Source organism: Dioscorea cayenensis, chromosome 15 (genome assembly GCF_009730915.1).
Source record: "Dioscorea cayenensis subsp. rotundata cultivar TDr96_F1 chromosome 15, TDr96_F1_v2_PseudoChromosome.rev07_lg8_w22 25.fasta, whole genome shotgun sequence".
NCBI classification, from domain to species: domain Eukaryota; kingdom Viridiplantae; phylum Streptophyta; class Magnoliopsida; order Dioscoreales; family Dioscoreaceae; genus Dioscorea; species Dioscorea cayenensis.
Window position 1 is genome coordinate 392,603 of NC_052485.1, and position 24,560 is coordinate 417,162.

Genomic DNA, 24,560 nt, shown 5'->3' on the forward strand with positions numbered 1-24,560 from the left:
ACCATTTTGATCAGGGTTGCAGGGCATGGATGCTGGGTTACTGGCTCTTGAGAGTAGTTAAAGCAGTTGGAAAACTTTTTGAAAATATTAGTATTTTAATGGGTATATCTCTGAATGTTAGTATTGAACCAATGGGTAAGTGTGTCTGGATTTTATTTAGACCAATGAGAACATGTTTTGTTTTCACCCAATAGCTATTTAGCAGTGTGTCTCCATGTATGTAGTATTATATATATTTCCTAATGTTAGTGGAATGTGTGTGATTGGTTAGAATTCCCTTTGACTCCTTTCTCTGCTTGATCTGGTTGACTGAGTGTCTTTGGGTTAGCGGAGACACCCATTGCATTTCATCGAACACCCTCTCTTCGTCTTCATTCTGTGTGTCCAGATCCAACAAAGATAAGCAGCATATGAAGAAATGAAGCGCTTGGTGCTTTGCAATATCATTATCGCCTTCATTCTCTTCATCTCCCTTAAGACAACTGCAGCTGCCGGTGACAGCACCATCGCTTTAGGCCAGGCCATCTCTGGGAACCAGACGCTGGTTTCAAAGGGAGGCCACTTTGAGCTTGGCTTCTTCCATCCAGGTAACTCCAGTAACTACTACATAGGCATCTGGTTCAAAAACATCCCAACACATGACGTTGTTTGGGTGGCCAACCGGCAAAACCCAATCTCAAATCCTTCTATTTCACTTCTGAAACTTTCCAATAATGGTAACTTAGTCCTGCTCAACCAATCCGGATCCCCAGTTTGGTCATCCAATATTTCCACTGTATCCACCTCAAACTCCACCTTTGCAGAGCTCCTAGACAATGGTAATCTTGTCATAAGGAACAGCTCCAATCCCTCCACCCCAATCTGGCAAACTTTTGAGCACCCGAGTCACGCATGGATGCCTGGAGCCCCACTTGGAGTGAACAAACAAACTGGGGAGTTCCAGACTATCACTTCATGGAAGAGCTCAGAGGATCCATCTCCTGGCCTGTTTAGTTTAAGCCTTGCTCTTGATAGGTCCAGTCAGCTTGTTGAGTTATATAATAGCTCTCTGATTTATGTTTCCACTGGGGTATGGAATGGTCAGTTCTTCAGCTCACTTCCTGATGTGTTCATAGAGAAGTTTATATATAACTTCTCCTTTGTTGAAAATGAGGAGCAAAAATATGCAGCGTTTACCCTCGTCGATCCTTCAATGATAACTCACACAGTCATGGATCCTTCAGGGCAAGTGAAGCAGTTCTCATATCTCAGTGACAAAAAGCAATGGATGCTAATCACTAGTCAGCCATCTGCTTTGTGTGATGTTTACTCTGCCTGTGGGGCTTTCGGTGTATGTGACCGGAAAAGCTCTCCTGGCCGTTGCAGTTGTTTTGCTGGATTTGAACCGGTGCTGAAGATGGACTGGGATTTGGGAGCTTGGTCTTCTGGATGTTCCAGAAAAACCAGTTTCCAATGCAATGATAAGAGCAACAAAAGCACTGGAGATGGTTTTTTTGAGATGAAGATGGTGAAAATGCCTTCCAATCCACTAAAGTTGACTGCTGTTCAAAGTGCCGAGGAATGTGAAAAAGCTTGCGGAAGACACTGTGCCTGCACTGCTTATGCTTTTAATGGCAAATGCTCCATTTGGAATGGGCACCTTGAAAATGTGGAACAACTCCATGATAGCGATGGTGGTGATGATGATGATGATGATGATGATGAGTTCAAAGCAGGCTCTCTATTCCTCCGGCTTGCTACTTCTGATATTCCACCAAGTACCAATAATGTCTCACCACCCATTTTAAAGAGTTCAAATGGCCATGCAGCAACTGCAGTAATTTCCAGTGTTGTTGCTGCTGTGCTAGTGATTTCATTTGCAATAGTAGTGGGGTTTTTATGGTTCCGTAGACGAAGAAGTGCTAGTAGGATGGCAAAGCAAGTTCTTGGCTCTTTGAGCTCATTCACATACTCTGATCTCCAACGAATGACCAAAAACTTCTCAGATATACTAGGCAAAGGAGGGTTTGGCTCTGTTTTCAAAGGCGCACTTCCTGATTCTACCATCATAGCAGTGAAGAAACTTGAAGGTTCGAGACAAGGAGAGAAGCAGTTCAGGACAGAGGTCAGCACACTGGGCTCAATCCACCATGTCAACCTGGTTCGCCTCAGAGGCTTCTGCTGTGAAGCCAACAACAGACTTCTTGTCTATGACTACATGCCTGGAGGTTCACTGGATTCACATCTCTCCAGAAGTACAAACGTTTTGGGCTGGAAAACCAGATACCAAATAATCCTTGGGGTGGCCAGAGGTTTAGATTATCTTCATGAGAAATGCAGGGAGTGTATCATACATTGTGATATCAAACCAGAGAACATTCTTCTGGACAACGAGTTGAGACCCATGGTTGCTGATTTTGGCATGGCCAAGCTCATTGGCCATGATTTCAGTAGGGTCTTGACTACAGTGAGAGGCACCCTTGGCTACATGGCACCTGAATGGATTTCAGGACTTCCTATTACTGTGAAGGTGGATGTTTACAGCTTTGGCATGATGCTTTTTGAGCTGATTTCTGGTGAGAGGAACAATAGTCCAGGGGATGGAAGGGGTTATTTTCCTTTCAGAGTTGCAAGTCAACTTGCTGATGGTAATGTAATTGATTTGTTGGACAAGAGGCTGCAGGGTGAAGTTGATGAAGAGGAATTGAAGAGGATTTGTGGTGTTGCATGTTGGTGCATTCAAGACTCAGATGCTGACCGACCAACAATGGGTCAAGTAGTGCAAATCTTAGAGGGAGTTTTGCTCGTTAACATGCCTCCATTTCCAAGGTTTCTTCAGCATTTGATGGATGGTCATGATTCTATGTATGTAAATATGTCATCTATCTGACTGAGGATCAGGATATTGACTTATAGAGTTTGTAAACAAGGCTAACAAAATGGTTTAGTCCTTGTATTCGTTGTATTTGTTGCGTGATTGTGTGTTTTATTATTATTACAGTTTTTTTTTTAATAAGGTGGATAAATCACAATTATTACTGTTTATTTAATGGAAGTGTGACTCGATTTTGGTTATTCTATTTTTCGATTCTAGATTGAACAAGATGAGTTGGCATGCAGTTAGTATTCACGTGCTTTCAATGTATTTAATAAATTAATTTAAGTTAAAATAACAATATAGTTAATTTGAATATAGCCTTGCCAACGACTATTTGGTCTATTGGCATCGGGTCCCTTGCATAGGGTGTTCGCCTCGAGTGTCGAGCGTGTCTCCCCGAGTTTGATCACCATCTCGCGCAAGGTGAGAGCACGGTTCGGTGGTGAGCACATCTCCCCACGTGTTCGTCCCCTGCTCCGTGCCATCGCCTTTCTCAAAAATTGAATATAGCCTTTTTGCCACGCTTAATGACTTTGGAGTTTCACCCATGTTCCTATATGAATTGAGAGACATAGACCCCTCACTCACTCGATATTTTTATTCCCATTGGGCAGTGAGACTAGGGACATAAAAAAATGGAGGGATTCGTTGTAGGACCAACCCGGTTATTTGGAAAGGATTCTGTCCTTAAAAGTATAATCACCAAAATAGTCCTTCTATTTTTCTCTCTCTTCCCTTTTGGTCTCTCTACTCAGAAATGTTCCCGACTAATCCCTCTACTTTTGAAAATGTGTCCACTTAGTTAAAAATGCTCCCAACGAGTCCCTCTACTTTTAAAAATGTGCCTACTTAGAGGGACTTAGTGAGCACATTTCTAAAAGTAGAGGGACTGGTTGGGATGATTTTTAACCAAGTGGACACATTTTCAAAAATAGAGGGACTAGTCAGGAGCATTTCTAAGTAGAGGGACTAAAAGTGAAGAAAGAGAAAAGTACAGGGACCAACTAGGATATTATACCGTCCTTAAAAAAGTTAAAGCCTTTACGTGGTTAGCATGGGATAATAAAATTACGTGGTTAACATGGGATAATAAAATACTTACTTTAGAAAATCTTGCCAAAAGAAAATGCAACAGACTCCCAACTACTATCTTTGTGTTCTGTCATGCGGCAATCGAAACAGCAGATCACTTACTTCTCCACTACCCTGTTATTGCAAGCACTTGGGAAGACTTTGATAGGAGCCAATGTGAAAGTTGGAACTGATCAGGTCAAATTTAGCAAAGTAGCCTGTCAAAGACTGACCAATTAAAGAGAAAAACTCGGTTCCATAGAATCCTTTAGGATTATAATTTTCCTGGGCACAATGTTTAACAAGTCCATTTTTGCCTCAAGGACCGCACCAGATTGACCACAGCAATGGCAACATTAAACTGATTGCAAATTTCTTTCATTCATTTTTGAAATGTATTTCTTATTATTCTTTGCAAAAACTGGCGCTTGGTCTCCCCATCGTGCATTCAAACTGGACAGTAAGATTGGCTACACTAACTATGGTCAATATGAACCCTTATGTGCTGTTGCTGTACTCTTGTTTAGTTTATTAAGAATGCCAAAAGAGAAGATTAATTACTTCACAATGAGCAAGCAGTACTAGATGCTTAATTCTCTGACTGCATTCAGCTACAGTTACTCTGTCTCAACACAGAGAACTTCTCTGAGAAGCTAGGAAGAGACGGCTTTGGGTCTGTGTTTAAAGCCAATCTGGCTGTGTAACATGACTGCCATGGCTGTGAAGAGACTCAAAGGATAAGGAGAATAACAATTCCTAGCTGAAGTGAGAACACCGGTCAAGATTCAACATGTCAATCTGGCTTATCTCAGAGGGTTCTGTTCCAACGGAGATGAGAGGTTGTTATGGGTATATGGGTTATCATATCTTTGGCATAGTTCCAAAGGTTTTAAATTGGAAACCAGTTTTTTTTTTTTTTTTAAATTTACATATATACATCCAGCAACTATTTATTAGCAACAAACAAACCACTGACAGAGGGAAGAAACAGAGCGGAACAAGAACTACAAATTAAAAGACTAAAATAGACCCCAAAAAGAGGGAAAACACGCACAACAACCAACTCAATTTTAGAAATATAAACCAGCAGGCTCAATGCTTTTATCACGCCCCAAACTCGGCTCATTAGACCTGGTGCGTCGACAAACGGCCTCATACCTACAAAGCCGAGACCCAGTAGGCATGCAAACCCTCAAAATCTGATTCTCAAAGCGGTGAGCTATTAAACTATTTATCTGAAAAAAAAAATTAAACACCAAATTATGAGCTTGACAGTCCAGTAAGTATCCACTAAAAAATATCGGGATCATAAAAGTTTCAAAATTTCAAAACTCAAACAAGTATAATAAAATATAAGTTTATCAGAATAAAATTCAGAAGTTAAGTTTTTCAATAAAACATTGCTGATAAAAAAGTCAAGCATATATGTCCCACAAATAACTATTGCCAAAACAAAATGTCAAAGGTCATATGTTTACCCTTCGTGACCCGAGCTAGAAATATTAGAGCTCATAAGTTTACCTTCGGTGACCCGTGCCAGAATTATCGAAACCATTGTTTTTCACCAACGGAATGGTGAGAAACTACAGTTTAAATTTCACGAATACATGTCAACAAGGTCAATGTTTAACCCCAATGATAGGGTTATTGTAAAGTTAGTTGAGGACTACAAGTTGCTATGTCAAAATACGTAATGGCCAAACATTTATCAGAACAGAATCTATAAATTTGATGATCCCATTTTTAGATAAAATTAGTTCCAATTCATTTTCAAAACTAAATACTTACATACGAATTGCAAATAATAAATAAATAAGTAATTCAAAATATAAATCGAAAAAATAAGCATTTTTTTTTTCTCAAAAATTTCTTAAATTCAAAAAAACTAGAATTTTCAAATATATACATATAATAGGATTTATATGTGGGATACTCTACCTGATTAACGACCAGATTTCGAATTCTTTCATCAATTGAGTTTTCTTAGGAAATCCTATATTTGGGAATAACCCATCAGAATTACAAGTAAATTAATTTCTAAAATTCACATGAATGCAAAAACATAATCTAGACACTAACAAAACTACCAAGGTCGAGACCAATAACCAATTACCCTACGAACCTTAAGATTAAAATCAGCATAGCTTTGCAAATTCTAACCCAAATCAGAAATTTCAATCTTCTAAAAAAACTATACATCTACATCTATAACATATCCAAATCTCACAATGATTTGAGATTTACAGAATTTAAGCCATCACTTTTAAAAATCATAAATATGCAAATCCACAATTTCAGACATGCCTCTTCTAATAAAAATATCTCACAACATATAAATTCAAATAAGATAAAACTATAAGAGAATATAAGTAACTCAAAATGGAACAACTTTTTTTTTTATTAAACATGAGTCTTGATTCAATCTCTAAGATCATCAAATTCTAAAATCAATCTTCATGCTTTCTGCAGAAATGGCATTGAGCATACCTATAGAATCTGATCATATCTCACAATTTACAGGGGTAAAAATTCTAAAATTTGGTAGAGGCAAAGATAACATCTTCTTCTACAATTTTCTTATATAAGTCTAAATCTAAATCATAATCTACAATCATGAAATAAATTATTAAATTCTCAAGGGTTGCATAGAAAAGCTTTCCGTGTCACTTAATTTTACACGATACTACTTCAAAAATTCTGAAATTTGGAAGGTACTTAACTAACGTCAAACTCTACAAATTTCTTATTTTACTCTCCTCCAAATTATGCATTTAACATCCCTAAAATCGAAGAGTTTATGCCATTATAAAAAACAAAATCTGAAACCTATCAAATTAATCTCAAACTCCTCAAACAAGAAGCTAACCTTACCCATCCATCACTAATATCCAACATTAACATATCAAGATCTAGAAAAATAACAATAATAATTCTACAATATTTTATCAAAGATCCGAGGAAGAGGGTTCTTATCTCATCAATAACAGTGAATCAACCAAACCCATGACGATGAGATCCTTCCCTTTTCCTCGTCGCCGACACCACCCGCAAATAAGGAGAGAAGGATGAGACGTCTTTCTCTTTTCCTAACAGCGATCTAAATCGGAAGGAGTGTCTAGGGTTTTGAAACTGAAAAAAAATAATATCAATGGCTAGGATTAAAATCAAAAAACAATGGCTAGGATTTAATTAAGTGGTGGGGCTCACAACTTTTCATAAGCCATCTAGGCTTCTCCAGATCACTGTGAAACAAGGACAGAGGAGGGAAACCAGGTTTAAAATCATACTTGTAGCGGCAAGGGGACTAGCTCATCTCCATATGAAAAGAAGGCATGTTGGTCATTATGATATAAAATCTGGAAACATGCTCTTGGACGCTGATTTCAGGCCAAAGGTGGCAGATGTTGGAATGACGAAGCTTACTAGTAAGGACAATAGAAGAGCTTTCACAACCATGGAAAAGGAATTATTTTTATTTTTATTTTATAAAAATGGATATATCACAATTTATTGAAAAAGACATAAATCAAAATGATGAGTACAAAATGACACAAAATAACAGAGATTGAAACAACAAAAAAGAGACTGAAAGGAAAAGGAACTACATCCAACAAGAGTGGAGCATGATTACAAGAGGAATACAAAAAGCAAATTAGTAGAGATGGCTACCATTAGGTAACTGAATCGGAAGGATCACTCCGGGAGTCGGGGTTGCCTCCAAGGGCAGAAAAAAGTGATCCTGCAAAAGTGAGGCTTCACTTGATCGTCGGGAGAGACTCCTCTAGTAAAGCTTTTTAGGTATTGAGAGTTGCATTTATTCAAGCAATAAACATATAGTTTAATAGGGAGGTTTTTCAGGCTCGAGAGTAAAAACACATTTAACCACCCAAGAGGTCTAGGATAAGTAGGGCATCGAAAAGTGTACAGTAATGTGTCCAAATCCTAGACACAAAAAAAGACAATTAAGAAGCAAATGATCCACCGTTCCTACTGCAGTATGGTAAAGAACATATGTAGTCATAGAAATTATATCACACCCTCTCTTTGCCAAATTCTCCGTTATAATATTTTATTATCCAAAGCGAGCCAAAAGAAAGCTATAATTTTAGGCTGGCACTCCCCTTTCCACAATGATTTGCTGAGGAGGTAGCGCAACCCACCATCATTCAAAAATATGTAAAAAGTTTTCACAAAAAATTGTCATTCTTGTCCTAACACCAAATCCTTGAGTCCTTGCCCTCAGGAAGTAAAAGAGAAGGTGAATGTAGATTTCTCGCAACTCAGAGCTAAAGGAATTTGGCTTAAACTGTAAAAAGTCAAATACATTAATAATGGGGTTCTCAGTAATAAAAGGGTTCTGGCAATGAACAAAAAGGTTTTTCCACACATCTCTGGATGTTTACCCTCGAACCATCTCTTAAACAAAAACAAAGTAGATCTCCCATCTTTAGCTTTGGATGCAATTCTATGGAAAAAAACAAATTGACAACTTAAAGTATATATATTTTTTTAAATTCCAAGTTATTGCGGTGTAGATAAGTACATCCCCTTAGCCACACTAAATTGTAGTTGAACGAGACCATTGTCAACCAAAATATAGTATCGAATCTTGCAAACTTCCACTACCATTTATTTTTTTAAATTTTTTTAAAAAAAAATGAATAAATCACATTCACCACCATTTGTCAAGGTTGTCAGACCCGGACCGGCCCGGCCGGTTCAACTGGAAAAACCGGGAACCGGCCATGTGGCTGGTCCGGGTATACCCCATTGACCCGGGTATTAAAAAACTCAGTGTTAACCCGGTGACCCGGGTCAATCGGGTCACAATGTTTAATTTTTTTTACAATATTTAATAATTTATTATTTTCTTCTCATTAGAAACCACAAAATCGTGTATATTTATTAATATTAATTTATAATTTATAATCAATAAATAGAATTACAAAATGTATATATATATATACATCGTAAACATACCAACAAAAATTAACATTTAAAAATAAAACATATTAATGTGTTATGTAAATACTTTCTAAAAATTTAATTTATTAAGAAAATAAAACAATAAATGAGTGTAATTTTATTATAAAAATATAAAATTAAAGTATTCTAATTAATTAAAAAATATAAGAAAATTTAGAACAAAATAAAAACTCAATTGAGATATAAGAATTAGTGAATTAATTTCTTTTTTATTTTAACAAAATCAACCAATAAACAAATAAATAAATAACACCGAGAGAAGTTCGATAATTATATATTAATATATTAAATTTGTAAATATTTAAAAAATATAAAAATAAATGACATAATTAGAAAACTCTACTGTATATAAGGTCATTTATCAATTTAAATATTAAATTTGAGTAGGTTTTTATAATATATTTATGGGTTTAATATTATATTTGCTTATTATTAATTATTATAATATTTTTTATATTTAATTATTGACCCCGGTTCAATCTCGGTTTGATCCGATCGAACTCATTGACCCCTGACTCCTGGGCTTAGCCGGGTCATTGCCCGGGCCGGATCTGACAATCTTGCCATTTGTACTCTTGGTTGAAGTCTATGAGAGGAATTATTTTATCACAATAGCTTTTATCATATGTTAATCTGATATTTTCTGAAATCATCTAGAACAGACATCCACGGTCCACCACTCTCTTTTTTCAACCAACGGTGGTAAACGAAGATCATCAGAAGCACTAACGATTCTAGAGAGGCCGCCCCCTTCCTCACGGAGGGCTCGAGCTCTCTCTCATGGCGCTCTCTTCCTCTTCATCTTCAGCGAGGCTTCTGCTCCGACGGCTGTTGATGAAAAGGTCGCGCCTTTCTTCTTATCCTCAAATCTCTACGCTTCTCGAAGCTCCTAGTATCGGAGGCCAAGATGGTAGCGTTTGCTCCTTCTCTTTGGTCGTCGTCGTTCTCGAAGTTCTTCTCCTCCTCTGGAACCTCGCCGGTCGTTGATGCCCAAGGCCCCGCCGCTATAGATTATCAGTGAGTTTACTAGAAGTTTTTGCTTTTTCTCCTTGCTTTCCAGGATTTGGTAGTTTTGCGTCTGGATTTCATGTTTGATATTATTGGTTTGGTTTAAATCTTTTAATTGGTTGTTCGAAGTTAAGGTTTTTTCTTTAAAAATTCCCTTCTGAAATGATCGATTAGTGTGCATTGTGAAATTTATGTTGAAAGGTTGTGCTTTTGATCTGGGTACACTGACTTTGATACATTATTCTCTGTTTCTTTCTCGCCATGAGCAAAGAATTTTTTATTTTTCTTTTGGGCAAAGTTTAGTTGCTTGCTTAGGTATGGTTTATTCTGAAATTATCTCTGAAGCACTTCAGTTTGTGAACTTGTAAATATTAGATGAATATATTGTTGACTTATGCTTTGAAGTAAACTTTTGTTGTTTAGATAAGGTTAGCATGAAGTGTCTGTTTTGATTTAAGTTTGTGAACATGAAATGTCTGTTTTTGTGAATTACATAGCCATTTTACAGGTCTATTCTAGAAGAGAATGAGTTCCATCAGTTGGCAGATGATACAATACATGATTTGCAAGAAAAATTTGAGGTGATTTTCTTATTTGAGCTTTCGTCTACAACATATGATTTTATTTATTTTTATTTCCTTAACATTACATGCTTGGGTTGTTGCATGTCTTTGGATTTTTTTTATACCAGTTTCATCCAACAAATGCTCATTGAATATTACACATCATGCATCCTACTGCTTTTTTTCTCCTTGTTAGGAATACGGTGATTCTGTCCAGATTGATGGGTTTGACATAGATTATGGGGTGAGTTGATATAGCTGTCTTGTGTTATTGTTTATATGCAATTCAAGCTATGTGTTTTTCCTTTTTTGGCTAAAATAGTCGCTTATTATTCATCTGTGAAGAACCAAGTTTTGACAGTGAAGTTTGGAAGCCTGGGAACATATGTTGTAAACAAGCAAACACCAAACAGACAAATCTGGTTATCTTCACCAGTGAGGTATGAATTGGAGACAGTTAAATGAGTAGATTTATTCATTTTCTGTTAATTTATTTGGATTGAGTATGTTTGGGAGCTTGAATTGAGTGATAATTAGTGGTTGGGAGCATGCATTCATTCTTTCTCCTTTTAGATAGGTTTTGATAATTAGATAGGTTTTGATTTAGACTCCATGGTATCAATTCCATTGTTAAAAGGATAGTTATGAGGAAAGGGAGAAAAAAAGAAAATAGATCTAAATTTGCAAATTTGGCTTTACCTTGAGAGATTGTGTAATTTAGTTTCTGTCAACCTTGAACTATTGAACTGACCATTAACAATCTCAACTGTTAACATACTTCAAATGGAAAATTCTCTTACTTTGACAGTTTGATAAGAAAGAATCTCACAAAAAAATTATGTTGATGGAAGCAGCATTACCTATGAAGTCAGTGTTGCTACTAGCTAGATTCACATTATCTATGATTAACTTATATGATTATTCTTTGCCATGTGTAACTTTTGATAAAGCTATAAGAGTGAGAAAATAGTTACTGAAAGGACGGTTTGAATTAATAAATGTGCAATCCATTTAGTGGTTCCCATCCCCTAACACTTGACTTATCAATGAATAAAGTCCTCTCATACTCTCTTTATACACACCATTCCATATGTTCACAGCCATCCACATATAATGGCAGTAGGTTTAGTTCTTTATCAGCGTGGCATGGTAATTTAGTAGTCATACTAGCAGTGAAGCATTTAGATAATATGCAGTATGTATTATTCTTATTATTATTATTATTATTATTATTATTTTGTTTTTTTGGGCGAATGTATTGCTTTTCTCCATCCTAATCAACTTTATATTCAGGACAAGCGTGTATCATACATTATGATCTTTTCTTCTGCCAAATAATAAAAATAAAAATGTTTCCTTGCAGTTCAGTTACACAACTCTCAAATGTAAATTGAGTAGACTGCTCACTGACTTGTGAATTTGCTGAAAATTTAAATGATTGCTGATAAAAATGTCTCACAATTATTTCAATGTTGCACATTTGAAGTGTTTGTTATGCTCTGCAGTGGTCCTTCAAGGTTTGATTGGGATGCAAAAACTAATTCTTGGGTGTACAGAAGAACAAAAGCAAACTTAATTAAAGTTCTGGAGAATGAAGTGGAAGAGCTATGCGGGAAGCCAATCTGTCTTTCTTAACTATGTAGATTCTGAAGACTGATAAACATGTAACCCCGACTGGCGAACAAATTATATCTCTTTTTAAATAATTGTGTCTTGAGGACAATCTCCCATTGTCTTGGCTATTCAAATAAGTCAGTTGTCTTTCATTTTTTGCTTGTGTTTGTGGGCTGTAATTTTTTATTTTTCACAAAAAAAAAAAGGGATAAACCACAATATCCATTAAAAAGAAGAACATAATCCAGAAATAACAATCAACAGGAAAAAAATACAAAAGACGGATCACTAAAAGTGGTGTTAGTGAAACACAGAAAAGAAAAAAAAACAACAAAAGCAAAGATGGCAGAACATGCCAGGTGCTCAGTTTATTGTGGAGTTTCATGGATGGCGCATGCTGTATAGGATTTTTTTCTGGTGGTATTTCACATTGAAAATAAAATGAAAAGAAAATTGAAAATAGTAAACCGTCGACAGCAGGGATCGAACCTGCGCGGGCGTAGCCCAACAGATTTCAAGTCTGTCTCCTTAACCACTCGGACATATCGACATTTGCCGAAGGCAGAGCTATATTTCTTTTAAAAATATATTTATTTACAAAGTTAACCATCTCCACACCATCATCATCGTGTTCTCTCGTCCTGGGTTTTCTTTAACAGCATCGTTGACTAGACCTATATTTTGACTCTCTCACATGTTTAATGCTAGAAAAAATAACTACATACTGTTGTGAAATGTAGGACTGGATATAGCAGTACCGCAGCAAAATAAATAAGAATAATGCTGAAAAAATAAAGAACACAAAGATATTACGTGAAAAACCCCTAAATAATTGAGGTAAAAACCACGAGCAAGGATAGAAAGAAAATTTATTAAGTGGGAAAAATTTCGGGAGCTACAAACTCTCTCTAATAATAAGGGAGAAAATCGATGATCCTCTCTTATACTTGGAGAATGAGTAACTCTCAAACTATTTTTCTCACACTTCTCATCCTTCTCTCTCTCTAACTTACTCACTCTCACTTTGTGTGTCTTATAACAAATGTCATGGGGGGTTTATATAGCCCTTCACCAAACAAACCAAGGGCTAGGATCATTTTGATCCAAAGGCTCACAATGATGAGGTAGGTGGCACCTACCCCCAAATAATAAAATATTCCCCAACTAACTCTCTTCACCTACCACCAAGTCATGACAAAAAAAGAGAAATGACATCCTTGCCCTTCCATGTTGATGAAGAACATAATTGCCATGGGTCAATCAACAATTCTCCCACTTGAAGATTTGATAAAAAACAATCAGATCTTCACACCATTCTTTCTACCTTGCCATTCAATGTTGCTTACGTCTCTGTCAGACCACAAGAGGATCGACTCCAAATGAATCTGTCAGCGTTGATTGCTTTTGTCATGAAATCTGCTAGGTTATCCTTGGTATGAATCTTTTGCATGTCCACTGTACCTTCTTATACTTTCTCACGAATGAAGTGGTACTGAACTCTGATATGTTTTGTCTTTGAATGAAATCTCTGGATTCCTTGCAGAGATGCAATGCACTCTGGTTATCACAATATAGAGTGATGTTCTCTTGTTTGTACCCGAGTTCTTCCAACACCATCTTCAACCACACTCGCTTCTTTCTTTGGCTTGTGTAGTTGCCAAATACTCCTGTACATCGTTGATGTAGCCACGATCGATCGCAGCTTTTGAAACCCAACTCACGACTCCTTCGCTGAGTGTGAACACATATCCAAATGAGTGGATTTGCTTTTTATCAAAATCACTCGCATAATCGGCATCAACATATCCATCGACGATGAAAAGTCTGATCCCCCATAACATAATGCAACATCTGAGGTTCCCTTTATATATCTGAGAATCCTCTTAACAACATTCCAATGCTCTCGACCAGGATTCACCATATACTCGAGCTTACCACTCCCAGCTGCGTATGCGATGTCCGGTCTTGCAGAGATCATGGCGAACATTAGGCTTCCCAGCCCGATGCATACGAGTACTCGAGACATCTCCATCCTCTCATCTTCACCGCTAGGGACACATACTTGAGGATAACTTGAAATTAACGTGAAGTGGGGTAGAAATTGGCTTATAGTCTTGCATGTTGAAGCGTCGCAAGATCTTCTTTAGATAAGTCTTCTGAGAAAGCCAAATCTTCTTGTTATTTCGTCTTGGTGAATTTGCATCCCTAGAATCTTGTTTGCGGTCCTAAGTCCTTCATTTCAAACTCCCTAGCCAATTGTGCCTTCAACTCCTTGATACGATCTTTGTTGGGGCTCGCTACCAACATGTCGTCAACATACAGACAACAAGAAGAGCGAAATCTTCTTCTTCAAACCTCTTGACATATGCACAAGGGTCTGTATTGAATCTGCTGTAACCAAGGCTCATAATGAAGGAATCAAATCTCTTGTACCAACATCTTGGCGCCTGCTTTAGACCGTACAGAGATTTGTTCAACCTGCAAACCAAGTTCTCTTTATTTTTTTCTTCAAATCCTTCTGGTTGGAGCATGTAAATTTCTTCTTCAAGATCTCCATGAAGAAATGCAGTTTTGACATCTAACTGCTCAAGCTGCAAGTCTAATGTAGCACACATCGCCAGGACTACTCGGACTGTTGTAAGTCGAACCACAGGTGAAAATATTTCGTTGAAGTCAATACCTTCCTTCTGAGCATATCCTTTTACCACCAGTCTAGCATGATAACGATCTACTTGATCATCACTATTGCGCTTGATCTTGTAGACCCATTTGTTGCCAATGGCCTTTCGCCCTTGTGGTAGTGACACCAGTTCCCATGTCCTATTTTTATGAAGAGCTTCAATTTCTTCTTCCATTGCTGCCATCCACTGAGATGCATCTAAATTATTCAGTGCTTCTTGAAGAGTTGATGGTTCTCCATCCTCAGTTAGAAGACAGTAAGCAATGTTACCCTCCATAATATAGTCAGAATGCCAACTTGGTGCCATTCTTGTACGAGTTGACCACCGAACTCGGGACTTGATTCACTGGCTCTTGTACCTCATGCTCTCGTGTAGCTTCAACTTCTTTTTCTACCGCATACGTTGTAGTCTCGTGCTTTCTTTTGAAGTGCTTTCACCATCTACTTGCTCTTGTTCTTTGTCTTCCATGAAGATAACATCCCTGCTGATTATAACCTTGTGGGCAGTGGGATCCCACAGCGATACCCCTTAACACCATCAAGCATATCCTAGAAACATACATTTTTCCGGATTTTTGGATCCGAGCTTTTGTAGTTTCCTGGGTATTGTACATTACATACAGGACTTCCAAATATATGAAGGTTTGAATAATCAACTGGCTTACCAGTCCACATCTCCATCGGTGTCTTCAACTCAATTGCAGTTGATGGAGCTCTGATACCACTTGTTGTGAAATGTAGGACTGGATATAGCAGAGCAAAATAAATAAGAATAATGCTGGAAAAATAAAGAACACAAAGATATTACGTGAAAAACCCCTAAATAATTGGGGTAAAAACCACGAGCAAGGATAGAAAGAAATTTATTAAGTGGGAAAATTTCAGGAGCTACAAACTCTCTCTAATAATAAGGAGAAAATCAGTATCCTCTCTTATACTTAGAGAATAGACTAACTCTCAAACTATTTTCTCACACTTCTCATCCTTCTTCTCTCTCTCTAACTTACTCACTCTCACTTGTGTGTCTTATAACAAATGTCATGGGGGGTTTATATAGCCCTTCACCAAACAAACCAAGGGCTAGGATCATTTTGATCCAAGGGCTCACAATGATGAGGTAGGTGGCACCTACCCCCAAATAATAAAATATTCCCCCACTAACTCTCTTCACCTACCACTAAGTCATGACAAAGAAGGAGAAATGACATCCTTGCCCTTTCATGTTGATGAAGAACATAATTGCCATGGGTCAATCAACACATACGTTCAAATCAATATTGTCTAGGTCGCCGCTGTTGACGACAAGTGAAAAATAACTACATTCGGTGACAAATCTCCACTATCTGTTATGTGTATATATATATACAAGCCTGGTGGAAATTACAATTTTTTTTTTTTTTAACAATGTGTGTGGAAATTACAATTAATTATCATGATCATGTGCAAGATAAAAAGCGAAAACAAAAAAACAACCGTGCTACTTACCAGGGTGGATTAAAATGATTATTTCTGAAAGTCAGTGTGACCAGGTAAACATTGTGGCTTTGAAAGTTCAAAGAACTCAAATAAAACACATCAACGGGTCTTGCACGGATAAAAACGTGGAAAGATTTTCATATCCATGCAACTGTTTTCAAACGTACGTTTTCCTTTTGGTTTTTCGTTGTTGTTTCTAATTACTTTCTACTTCTTATCTTCCATATAACTGCTATTACTGGTTAATTAATATCCCTTTTATAGAAGAAGAATATTCATGCAGTATAATTGTATAACTTGATCTCTAGAACAAACAAACAATCATCCAAAGCATCATGGCGTACTTCAATCTCATGGCCAGCTAGCATTGTCCTGATTATCTCTCTCATCTCCATAACAGTGCAAGCAAAAGACACACTTCTGTCCACCGAGACGATGTTAGACGGTGATCAATCTCTAGTATCCGCGAACCAGACCTTCGAGTTCGGTTTCTTCAGCCAAGAAGGCTCAAGCTCAAGGTACGTAGGCATATGGTACCACAAGCTTCCCATGCAAACCATCGTCTGGGTCGCCAACCGGGAACTTCCTATGATGGATAACACCGGCATGCTCGCCTTTGACAACTACGGGAACATGTTAGTCGTGGATGCCAGAGGTTGCGTGGCCATGTTCACTTATGGCTTCGGTGCAGCCAACGGCACTGCCGTCACGTTGCTCGACACGGGCAATCTGGTTCTCAGGGATGCCAACAACTCGTCGAGCATCTTATGGCAGAGCTTTGATTACCCAACCGACACGCTGCTTCCCGGGATGAAACTCGGCATGGCTGGAAAGAGAAACCGGCTTCTAATATCATGGAAGAGCTCTAGAGATCCATTTCCTGGAGTCTTCACCTTTGGTGCTAATCCTAATGGGACCAAGCAGCTGTTGATTTGGTGGTTGTCCACTGTTTACTGGGACACTGGAGTTTGGAATGGGAGAACGTTTCCTTTGCTCGACCCTGGCACCAACCGCATCACTCCATGGATCCCTGGCGAGGATGATCACTTTTCATATTCGGTCAAAGAGGGATATCCTATGACGAGGTATGTGATAAGTATTTCAGGGAAACTGCAGCTACTTTCATGGTTGGAATCTGAGAAGGATTGGATACTGCTCTCAGCCGAGCCAAGACCACAGTGTGATGTTTATAATCTTTGTGGAGATAATGGTGTTTGTTATGAGGATCGGATGCAGCACTGTCAATGCTTAGAAGGCTTTGAACCAGGGTCCCAGGCAGAGTGGCAAAGTGGGGTGACTAAGTGTGGATGTATTCGGACAAATAGCTTGAACTGTGGAAGTAATGGAACACAGGATCGTTTTGTTTTGATCTCTAATGTTAAGTTCCCTGTGAATGCTAAGTTTTTGAATGGCAGTATCCGTGATGAATGTGAGTCATTGTGTTTGAAGGACTGCTCTTGCAGTGCTTACACTTTCATGACTTCCAATATCACCAATGGATGTCGGATGTGGTATGGAAATCTAAAAAACATGAGGCTGATGGAAAAGGATACCGGCGAGGGAGAGTTTTACTTGAGACTTTCAGCTTCTGGATTTGGTAAGGTACAGAAACATTTGTTCCTTGGATTACTGTCTTTCTTCTTATTATTATAAAATGCATGCAGGGTTTGCCTTATCATCAACGTGGTTGATTTTGGTAATTGTTGCTGCATCATCTTTTCTTGGCTCACTTGTTTTAGTCTCAAGTATCTGTTTTTGTTGGAGACGGCGGAAAGGTTGGTCGTGACATATGCTTTCATTTGATTACTTCAGTTGAAGAGTTAAGTGATGACATGTTTTTATTTCTTCTCCTTCTTGTAACCAATCAGAAAGAGTGAGAAGGAGACAAGAACAATCAATAGCAAAATGGGGTGCAGAAATTGCTAGCAAACTCAGAGAACAAGGAGTTACTGGTCCAGATTTCACATTGTTTGGTTTTCCTCAAATTAAAGATGCAACTGATAACTTTTCAGATGAAAATAAGCTTGGCGAGGGAGGATTTGGATCTGTTCATAAGGTAACAATATGTTCCTCTGTTTTCTCTTGTGAAAATCAGAACCATAATATTTCTATCACAGCTGCACCTACATGTTTACATTTCAAGTGATGTTCAGGGTAAGCTTCTGGAGGGGAAAGAAGTAGCAGTGAAGAGGCTCTCTACATGCTCAGGCCAAGGACTGGAAGAGTTCAAAAATGAAATCATACTCATAGCTAAGCTTCAACACAGAAACCTTGTTAGGCTCCTTGGTTGCTGCATTCAATGGGAGGAGAAAATACTTGTTTATGAATACATGAAAAATAAAAGTCTGGATTATTTCCTTTTCGGTTTGTCATCTTCAGAACCTTTTTTATTTTTGTATTTTTTTTTTCTTCATTGTTGATTAATTACTGAATGTTGATCTACTCTGTTTATTGTGTAAATTAGAGCCAACCAGAGGAGCACAACTAGATTGGAGCAGGCGCTTCAATATTGTCAAAGAGATTGCTCAAGGCCTTCTTTATCTTCACAAACACTCCAGACTGCGTGTCATACACAGGGATCTGAAAGCCAGCAACATTTCTCTTGGATGATGAGATGAGACCAAAGATATCTGATTTTGGTCTAGCTAGAATTTTTGGCACTGATGATACCCAAGCCAACACTAAGAGGGTTGCAGGCACATAGTAAGGATATATATACATGGATAAACCATAAACACTAGCAATTTCTAACCATATCAACAGTGCTTATATAATGGTTGCTTGATGAAACATACAGTGGTTATATGTCTCCTGAGTATGCATCAAAAGGAGTCTTCTCCGAAAAGTCTGATATATACAGCTTTGGAGTACTGCTTTTGGAGATTGTGAGTGGAAAGAAGAATGCTGGCTTTCATCAGACTGGCAACTCTTCCAATTTGCTTGATTATGTGAGTGTTTGAAGTTCAACCTAAGAAAACTTCTCAGCATTATTATCTCTAAATGACACATGTATTTCAGGCATGGGATTTATGGAGAGAAGGAAGGTGGATGATGCTTGTGGATCCAGTGATTAGCCATGATGCGCCATGCCAAGATCTCAGTTTGAAGAGATGCATTCATGCAGCTCTCTTGTGCGTTCAAGACAATGCTTCTGATCGTCCAAACATTTCTGAGGTGATTGTGTTGCTCAGTAATGAAAACCAGCAATGGCGAGAGCGCAACCCTGCCTACTCCTAAGAAGCCTGCCTTCTTCTCCTTGAAAATTGAAGATGATAACATTGCAGCAGCCAAGGAAACATCCTCATTATACTTTGTAAGCATGACAGCAATGGATGCCCGATAGACCAATGTCGATTGGTCATCCTTTTATTCCTTGCAGGATTGACATTGCTGAGAATTTTAATCATCCAAATTAAATTCAAGTTTCAATTTCTTAAATCAGCAGTTGCGAACAGAGTGCAATTGCAGAGTCATATATGTATTTGACATGGATAAAAACATATTGTAATCAAAATTTCTGTGGCAGAATATGCCAGCAATGTTGTAAGGAGACATGCACAACTGATGCTTGTCACTATGATGAAATTGCCACAGATCGCTCCAACACAAGCTGAGCAAAGTACCAAAAGGCTATAGTGATTTGAAAAGAATTTCACCATCCAATTGCCATATAAATATAGTTGAAAATAGAGAGATCTGATGACAGACTCTTCCGCACGAACACTGTTAGAATCTGGTGAAACTGTCTTGTATCGCCACTTTTCCTTCCGTAAGGGTTGCTGGCATTGATACCATGTCGATTGCCATCCACTTTCCGCATCTTCTTCCTAAATTTAGATACGCTGCTTTCCAAATTCAAATTTACTTTTGGAGGAGAGTTAAAACAGAACGATTGTGCCACTTCCTGTAAAACAACACAATTTCCAATTAACAAGCTGTGCACCAAATAATGATGTAAAACATTATATACATGATATAAAATCAAAGCACATACAAGCTCACCAATAAGCTAGGTTAGGATCAAACAGTCTAGTATTCATCACAGATTCACTGCATATGTAATTTATGAATATGCTACATCAAAACTTTAAGTCTGTAAACTAACTACAGACAGTTAAATGTATTTCAGGTAGTTAAGTGTCGTAGAGACGAACTTAGACAGGTGCATTTAAGTATGTCTCACACAGGGATGGCTGCTAGTAGGGCTAAACTTTGCTGACTTAATGGCAATAGTAACTAGCTGCCAAGTCATTTCCTCAAATCAAGCATCATTATATGATTACCTTAAGATTAAGGCGGTGCACATTGAAAATTTCCTTCATAGAATGTGAGTTGTATGCCAACAAGTAGGACCGATATGCATCTTTAGCTGACTGATTGAGATAGTAGTTTTCACCAACAAGCTTCTCCTGCAAAAGGACATAATTTATTAGTGCAGAAAATAAATTTCCCTTCTGTAACTTCACAAAAATAACTCAAACAGGCTAGACTTTTTAAAATTACTGAGATATACCAGCTGGGGCTGCAGATTTAGCAGCTTCTTTTTCTGGTAATCATATTCTTTCACAGGCACCTTCGCTGCCTGCCAGGAAAAAGAACCAAAACAATTGCTTAAATTCACTGATAGGCATATATGCTTCACATTTTGGAACATGACATACCTTCAGATAAGTAAGAAATTGCAATTCTTCAGGCAATAGGAACAACAATGCCTGTCCCTTTGCCACCTTCACCCCGGGCTGTTCGACCAACCCTGTGAATGTACTCCTGCAACATTCCAGGAGCCAAATGACGAACTGATGGATGACTTCTAAATAATCTAAACAACAAAATGTAATTTACCTTTGGTTCATCAGGCGGATCATATTGCACAATCCAATCCTGGAAAGGGAAAAAAAGGAAAACAATATATGAAGGTGCTAAGGAAAACATTATATGGGCACATAAGGTGCCGGTGCACAAGAACAAGTTCTGCCATAGAGATGGACAAACCACTGCAGGTATATCAAGTCCACGAGCAGCAACATCAGTACAAAGTAGGATGCCTTTATTTGCTTTGCAGAAATCGAAGAATGTGTTAGTCCGTTTCTCCTGCTTTTGCTTTCCATGTATATCAAAGCATTCAATCTGAATGTATTTGAGAAGTTCTGAGTGGAACTTGACCGAATTGCAGGATGAAAAGAACACCATCACCTTTTCTGACATATGTTTTTTCAGAAAAGCATATAAAACAAGAAATCTTTTATCACTCGGAATAACACAGTAGCCTTGTTGCAACCCTTCAACTGTCACCTGCAAAATTTTTTATCTCGTCATTACTAATGAACCACACAAGGGTCAAGGCTTTCATAGTGATACAAGCATACCCTTGACCTCCCGTCGTCAACATCAATATACACTGGCTTTTTCTGGAAAGATAACCGTGCAAAGTCCTCAACCTGCATGATTATGATGTTTTGCATGATTGGCCAGGCATGAAGAAATGTGTGGTATAGAATTTTGATAAATTTCACAAACCTCCTTGGTCTGAGTAGCAGAAAAGAGAGCCGTTTGCCTATTCTGCATGTAGAGAACCCAACATGAGTATATACTTCATAAATGAAAAATACAAGACAATGAATGTCCCTCAAGATGTAATTTGCTCAACTCAAAAGAAATTATCGGCACCAGATAAATAAAATAACTGAAACAAAATACAAAATGATAGATGAGAATTCAAATGATCATTAAAAGCACATATTTGGCTTGAAACTATCTACTTATAAAGAACAAAACTTAAAAACCAACATAGCACTCAAAACTGAGCATGGTGGCAAACCTCGGGTAGGCGCTTAAATATTTGTTTCATGTCATCCTCAAAGTTTTGCTCCAATATTCGATCAGCTTCATCAATCATAAGACACTACAATGGAAAACATCAATATTAAAATGTGCTAACAAAAATTTTAATAAAGTTCAATCACGATAAAGTACTAATTTCTGAAAATAAACACAGATTGGACTTCATCTTCTGCAAGTAAAATTAGAGATTATGAAAGCATGAAAGCAAGCAGCTCTTCATTGCAGACTGAAAAAAAAGAGTATGGTTCAATCCAACGGAACAAAAAGATAACAACAGAGGTCAAGCCAACATTCAAAATAAAGTACATAGTAACTAATGGGAAAGCAAAAAGTACAGATCCAATCCCCGTAGTGATTCCAGGACTTCCAATTTTAAATTGATAAAATTCAAGAGTCTCAAACAAGAGAAGCATCATTCACCTGTAAATTCTTATATATGAAGCCCTTGGTATTTTGAAGATGATCAAGAAGTCTTCCAGGCGTGGCTACTAATAAATTCACACCCTTTCCAAGTCTTTCTGCTTCTGTTTTTCTAGGTGCTCCACCCATAACCAATCCCACACTTTGTGAGTGGTGTTTGAGAAGGTCTTTTGCCACAGCATGTGTCTGATTAAAAATAACATAATTAAAAAATAAAAAAAAAATTAAGCCACATGGTAAAACTTTCAAGTGAAATTTCTATAATTAACATATTCAATAGGCTGTAAGATGAATTATAGTTATATTAGTTTCACTAAAAATAAAACAAAGGATTGTGGTAAGCTGTGACACAGATAGGAAAAAGGAAAAGTTCATCATGACATCTCATAGAAATGAACCAGAACTCGTTAACAAACTAAACAGATTGCTAGGGATAGTCAGAAATTCATACTTGTATAGCAAGCTCTCTGGTTGGACATATTATGATGACTCCAGTCCCGTTACGAGGAGAAAATTTGACATTATAAAGCAACTCCACAGCAGGAATCAAGAAAGCAAGTGTCTTTCCAGAACCAGTCCTTGCAGCCCCCATAACATCTTTACCTTCCAAAAGAGGCGGAATAGCCTTAGCTTGGATCTGGACATAGACATCCAAAATTTTAGAATTATCCACATACATATTTCTCTACATTCCTTTAAAGCGCATATTGAGTTGTCTGAAATTTAGACACTGAAGACATAACAGCTTGATAAGCAGAACCCAGCAGTCAACACAATAGGATTATAGAAATAATACCAACGAAAAAAACATGATTTTTATAGGAATATATCCTATATCTTTCTTAGATACTCGAAATTAAAACAATTGATAGAAGACTCTAATCCCTAGATTTTGTATTCTTAGAGTTCAAATTGCTAAAAAGGGCTCAGAGTATACCCTATTTCTTTCCAGAGATTTCATCGGAGAAGGTCAAGTAAAGAGGAAAAAACCAGACAAACCAATAGCATTAATCTAATTATACCAAACAAACCAATGCAGCAAAGGAATAAAAAAACAGATTTTTTAAGCGATAAATCAAGGACTCACATAAATCCCTGCAAACCCCCCAGAAACAAATCAAGGTCGCTCACCTGAGTCATGTTGACGAAACCCATCTCCTTAACAGCGTTCATCGTGAGCTCAGAGATAGGGAGAATCGTGAAAGGCTCAGAGGACATGATCGAAGACACCTTCCTGGGCGTGACCTTCTGTTTCTTCGCAGCAGGCTCCTCCTTTCCATTAACGTCAGTGGAATCACGATCTTCTCCACTTCCATTAGCCTCCTCATCTTCAGATACCTTCTGGTCCTTCTCAGACTCGTGCTGCTCTTTCTCTTCTTGTTGCTGCTCTTCGTCTTGTTGTTTTGGTGGTTGCTCTTCTTCGATTTGACAGCTTGAGTTACTCTTTCGCTTCCTTGACCTCGTCTTCTTCTTCTTGCCAGATTCCATGGCAGTGGGGCACATCGGCAGGAGTAGAGCTTGGCCCAAGCTATCAAAATATGGATGTAAACGAGCCGGGGTCGAGTTCCGCTTGCCTCTCCTCGTCAAGTGCTCCCGGTGACGAGAGAGAAACAGCAGCCGGAAGGGAAAGCACCGAGTGGCGGGACGCTCGGTGTTCTGGGGATGCAGCGCGGCGGGGTGATAGGTTTTAGGGTTTTGTATTGGAAAATTAACCTCAAGCCCCTGAAAAATTTATAATTGTTATTAGTCCTTCAAGTTGCAGCCCTGTGATCAAATTGAATTTATTGATAAGGCGTTTTTAGTACATATTGATAAGGTGCTTTGATAAAACTGAAAATACACCTAATTCAATGTTATGATAAAAATTCAAATTAAATACACCTAATTGATATGGCGTTTTTCCCTTTTTTTTTTTCTACTTACTTTTGATGAGAGACTGTTGTTTGTGTTTACTGTTATATTTTTCTTTCAATTTGTACTGTCCGTTATGTTTTTCTCTTTCTAATAAAGTAGTGGTTTTATCCACTTTTATAAAAAAATATAA

General features: G+C 37.7%; 3 protein-coding genes, 1 non-coding gene and 1 pseudogene across 4 annotated transcripts; 3 read left to right on the forward strand and 2 right to left on the reverse strand.

Annotated features, from left to right (window-relative positions):
* The first annotated feature begins 233 nt into the window (after nt 1-233).
* LOC120278164 (G-type lectin S-receptor-like serine/threonine-protein kinase At2g19130) lies at nt 234-3,029 on the forward strand. The gene has a single exon (XM_039285086.1). It carries the CDS (start codon nt 419-421, stop codon nt 2,867-2,869), a length of 2,451 nt encoding a protein of 816 aa, XP_039141020.1. The 5' UTR covers nt 234-418; the 3' UTR covers nt 2,870-3,029.
* A 6,545-nt stretch (nt 3,030-9,574) lies between these two features.
* Nucleotides 9,575-12,236, forward strand: LOC120276742 (frataxin, mitochondrial). Its single transcript, XM_039283423.1, has 5 exons — nt 9,575-9,931; nt 10,431-10,503; nt 10,682-10,729; nt 10,831-10,925; nt 11,991-12,236. Exons 1-5 carry the CDS (start codon nt 9,822-9,824, stop codon nt 12,118-12,120), a joined length of 456 nt encoding a protein of 151 aa, XP_039139357.1. The 5' UTR covers nt 9,575-9,821; the 3' UTR covers nt 12,121-12,236.
* A 331-nt stretch (nt 12,237-12,567) lies between these two features.
* On the reverse strand, nt 12,568-12,649 carry TRNAS-UGA. Its single transcript has one exon. It is a non-coding gene; the product is annotated as a tRNA-Ser (tRNA).
* Nucleotides 12,650-15,891: 3,242 nt separating this feature from the next.
* Nucleotides 15,892-19,619, forward strand: LOC120277158 (annotated as a pseudogene).
* A 42-nt stretch (nt 19,620-19,661) lies between these two features.
* LOC120277416 (DEAD-box ATP-dependent RNA helicase 27-like) lies at nt 19,662-24,210 on the reverse strand. Its single transcript, XM_039284261.1, is given in 13 exon segments — nt 19,662-20,159; nt 20,539-20,664; nt 20,769-20,837; nt 20,917-20,976; nt 20,978-21,022; nt 21,098-21,136; nt 21,248-21,547; nt 21,622-21,693; nt 21,773-21,814; nt 22,074-22,157; nt 22,517-22,702; nt 22,968-23,153; nt 23,648-24,210. Coding segments are annotated over 13 exon segments (1,833 nt in total). The 5' UTR covers nt 24,020-24,210; the 3' UTR covers nt 19,662-19,907.
* Nucleotides 24,211-24,560: the final 350 nt, after the last annotated feature.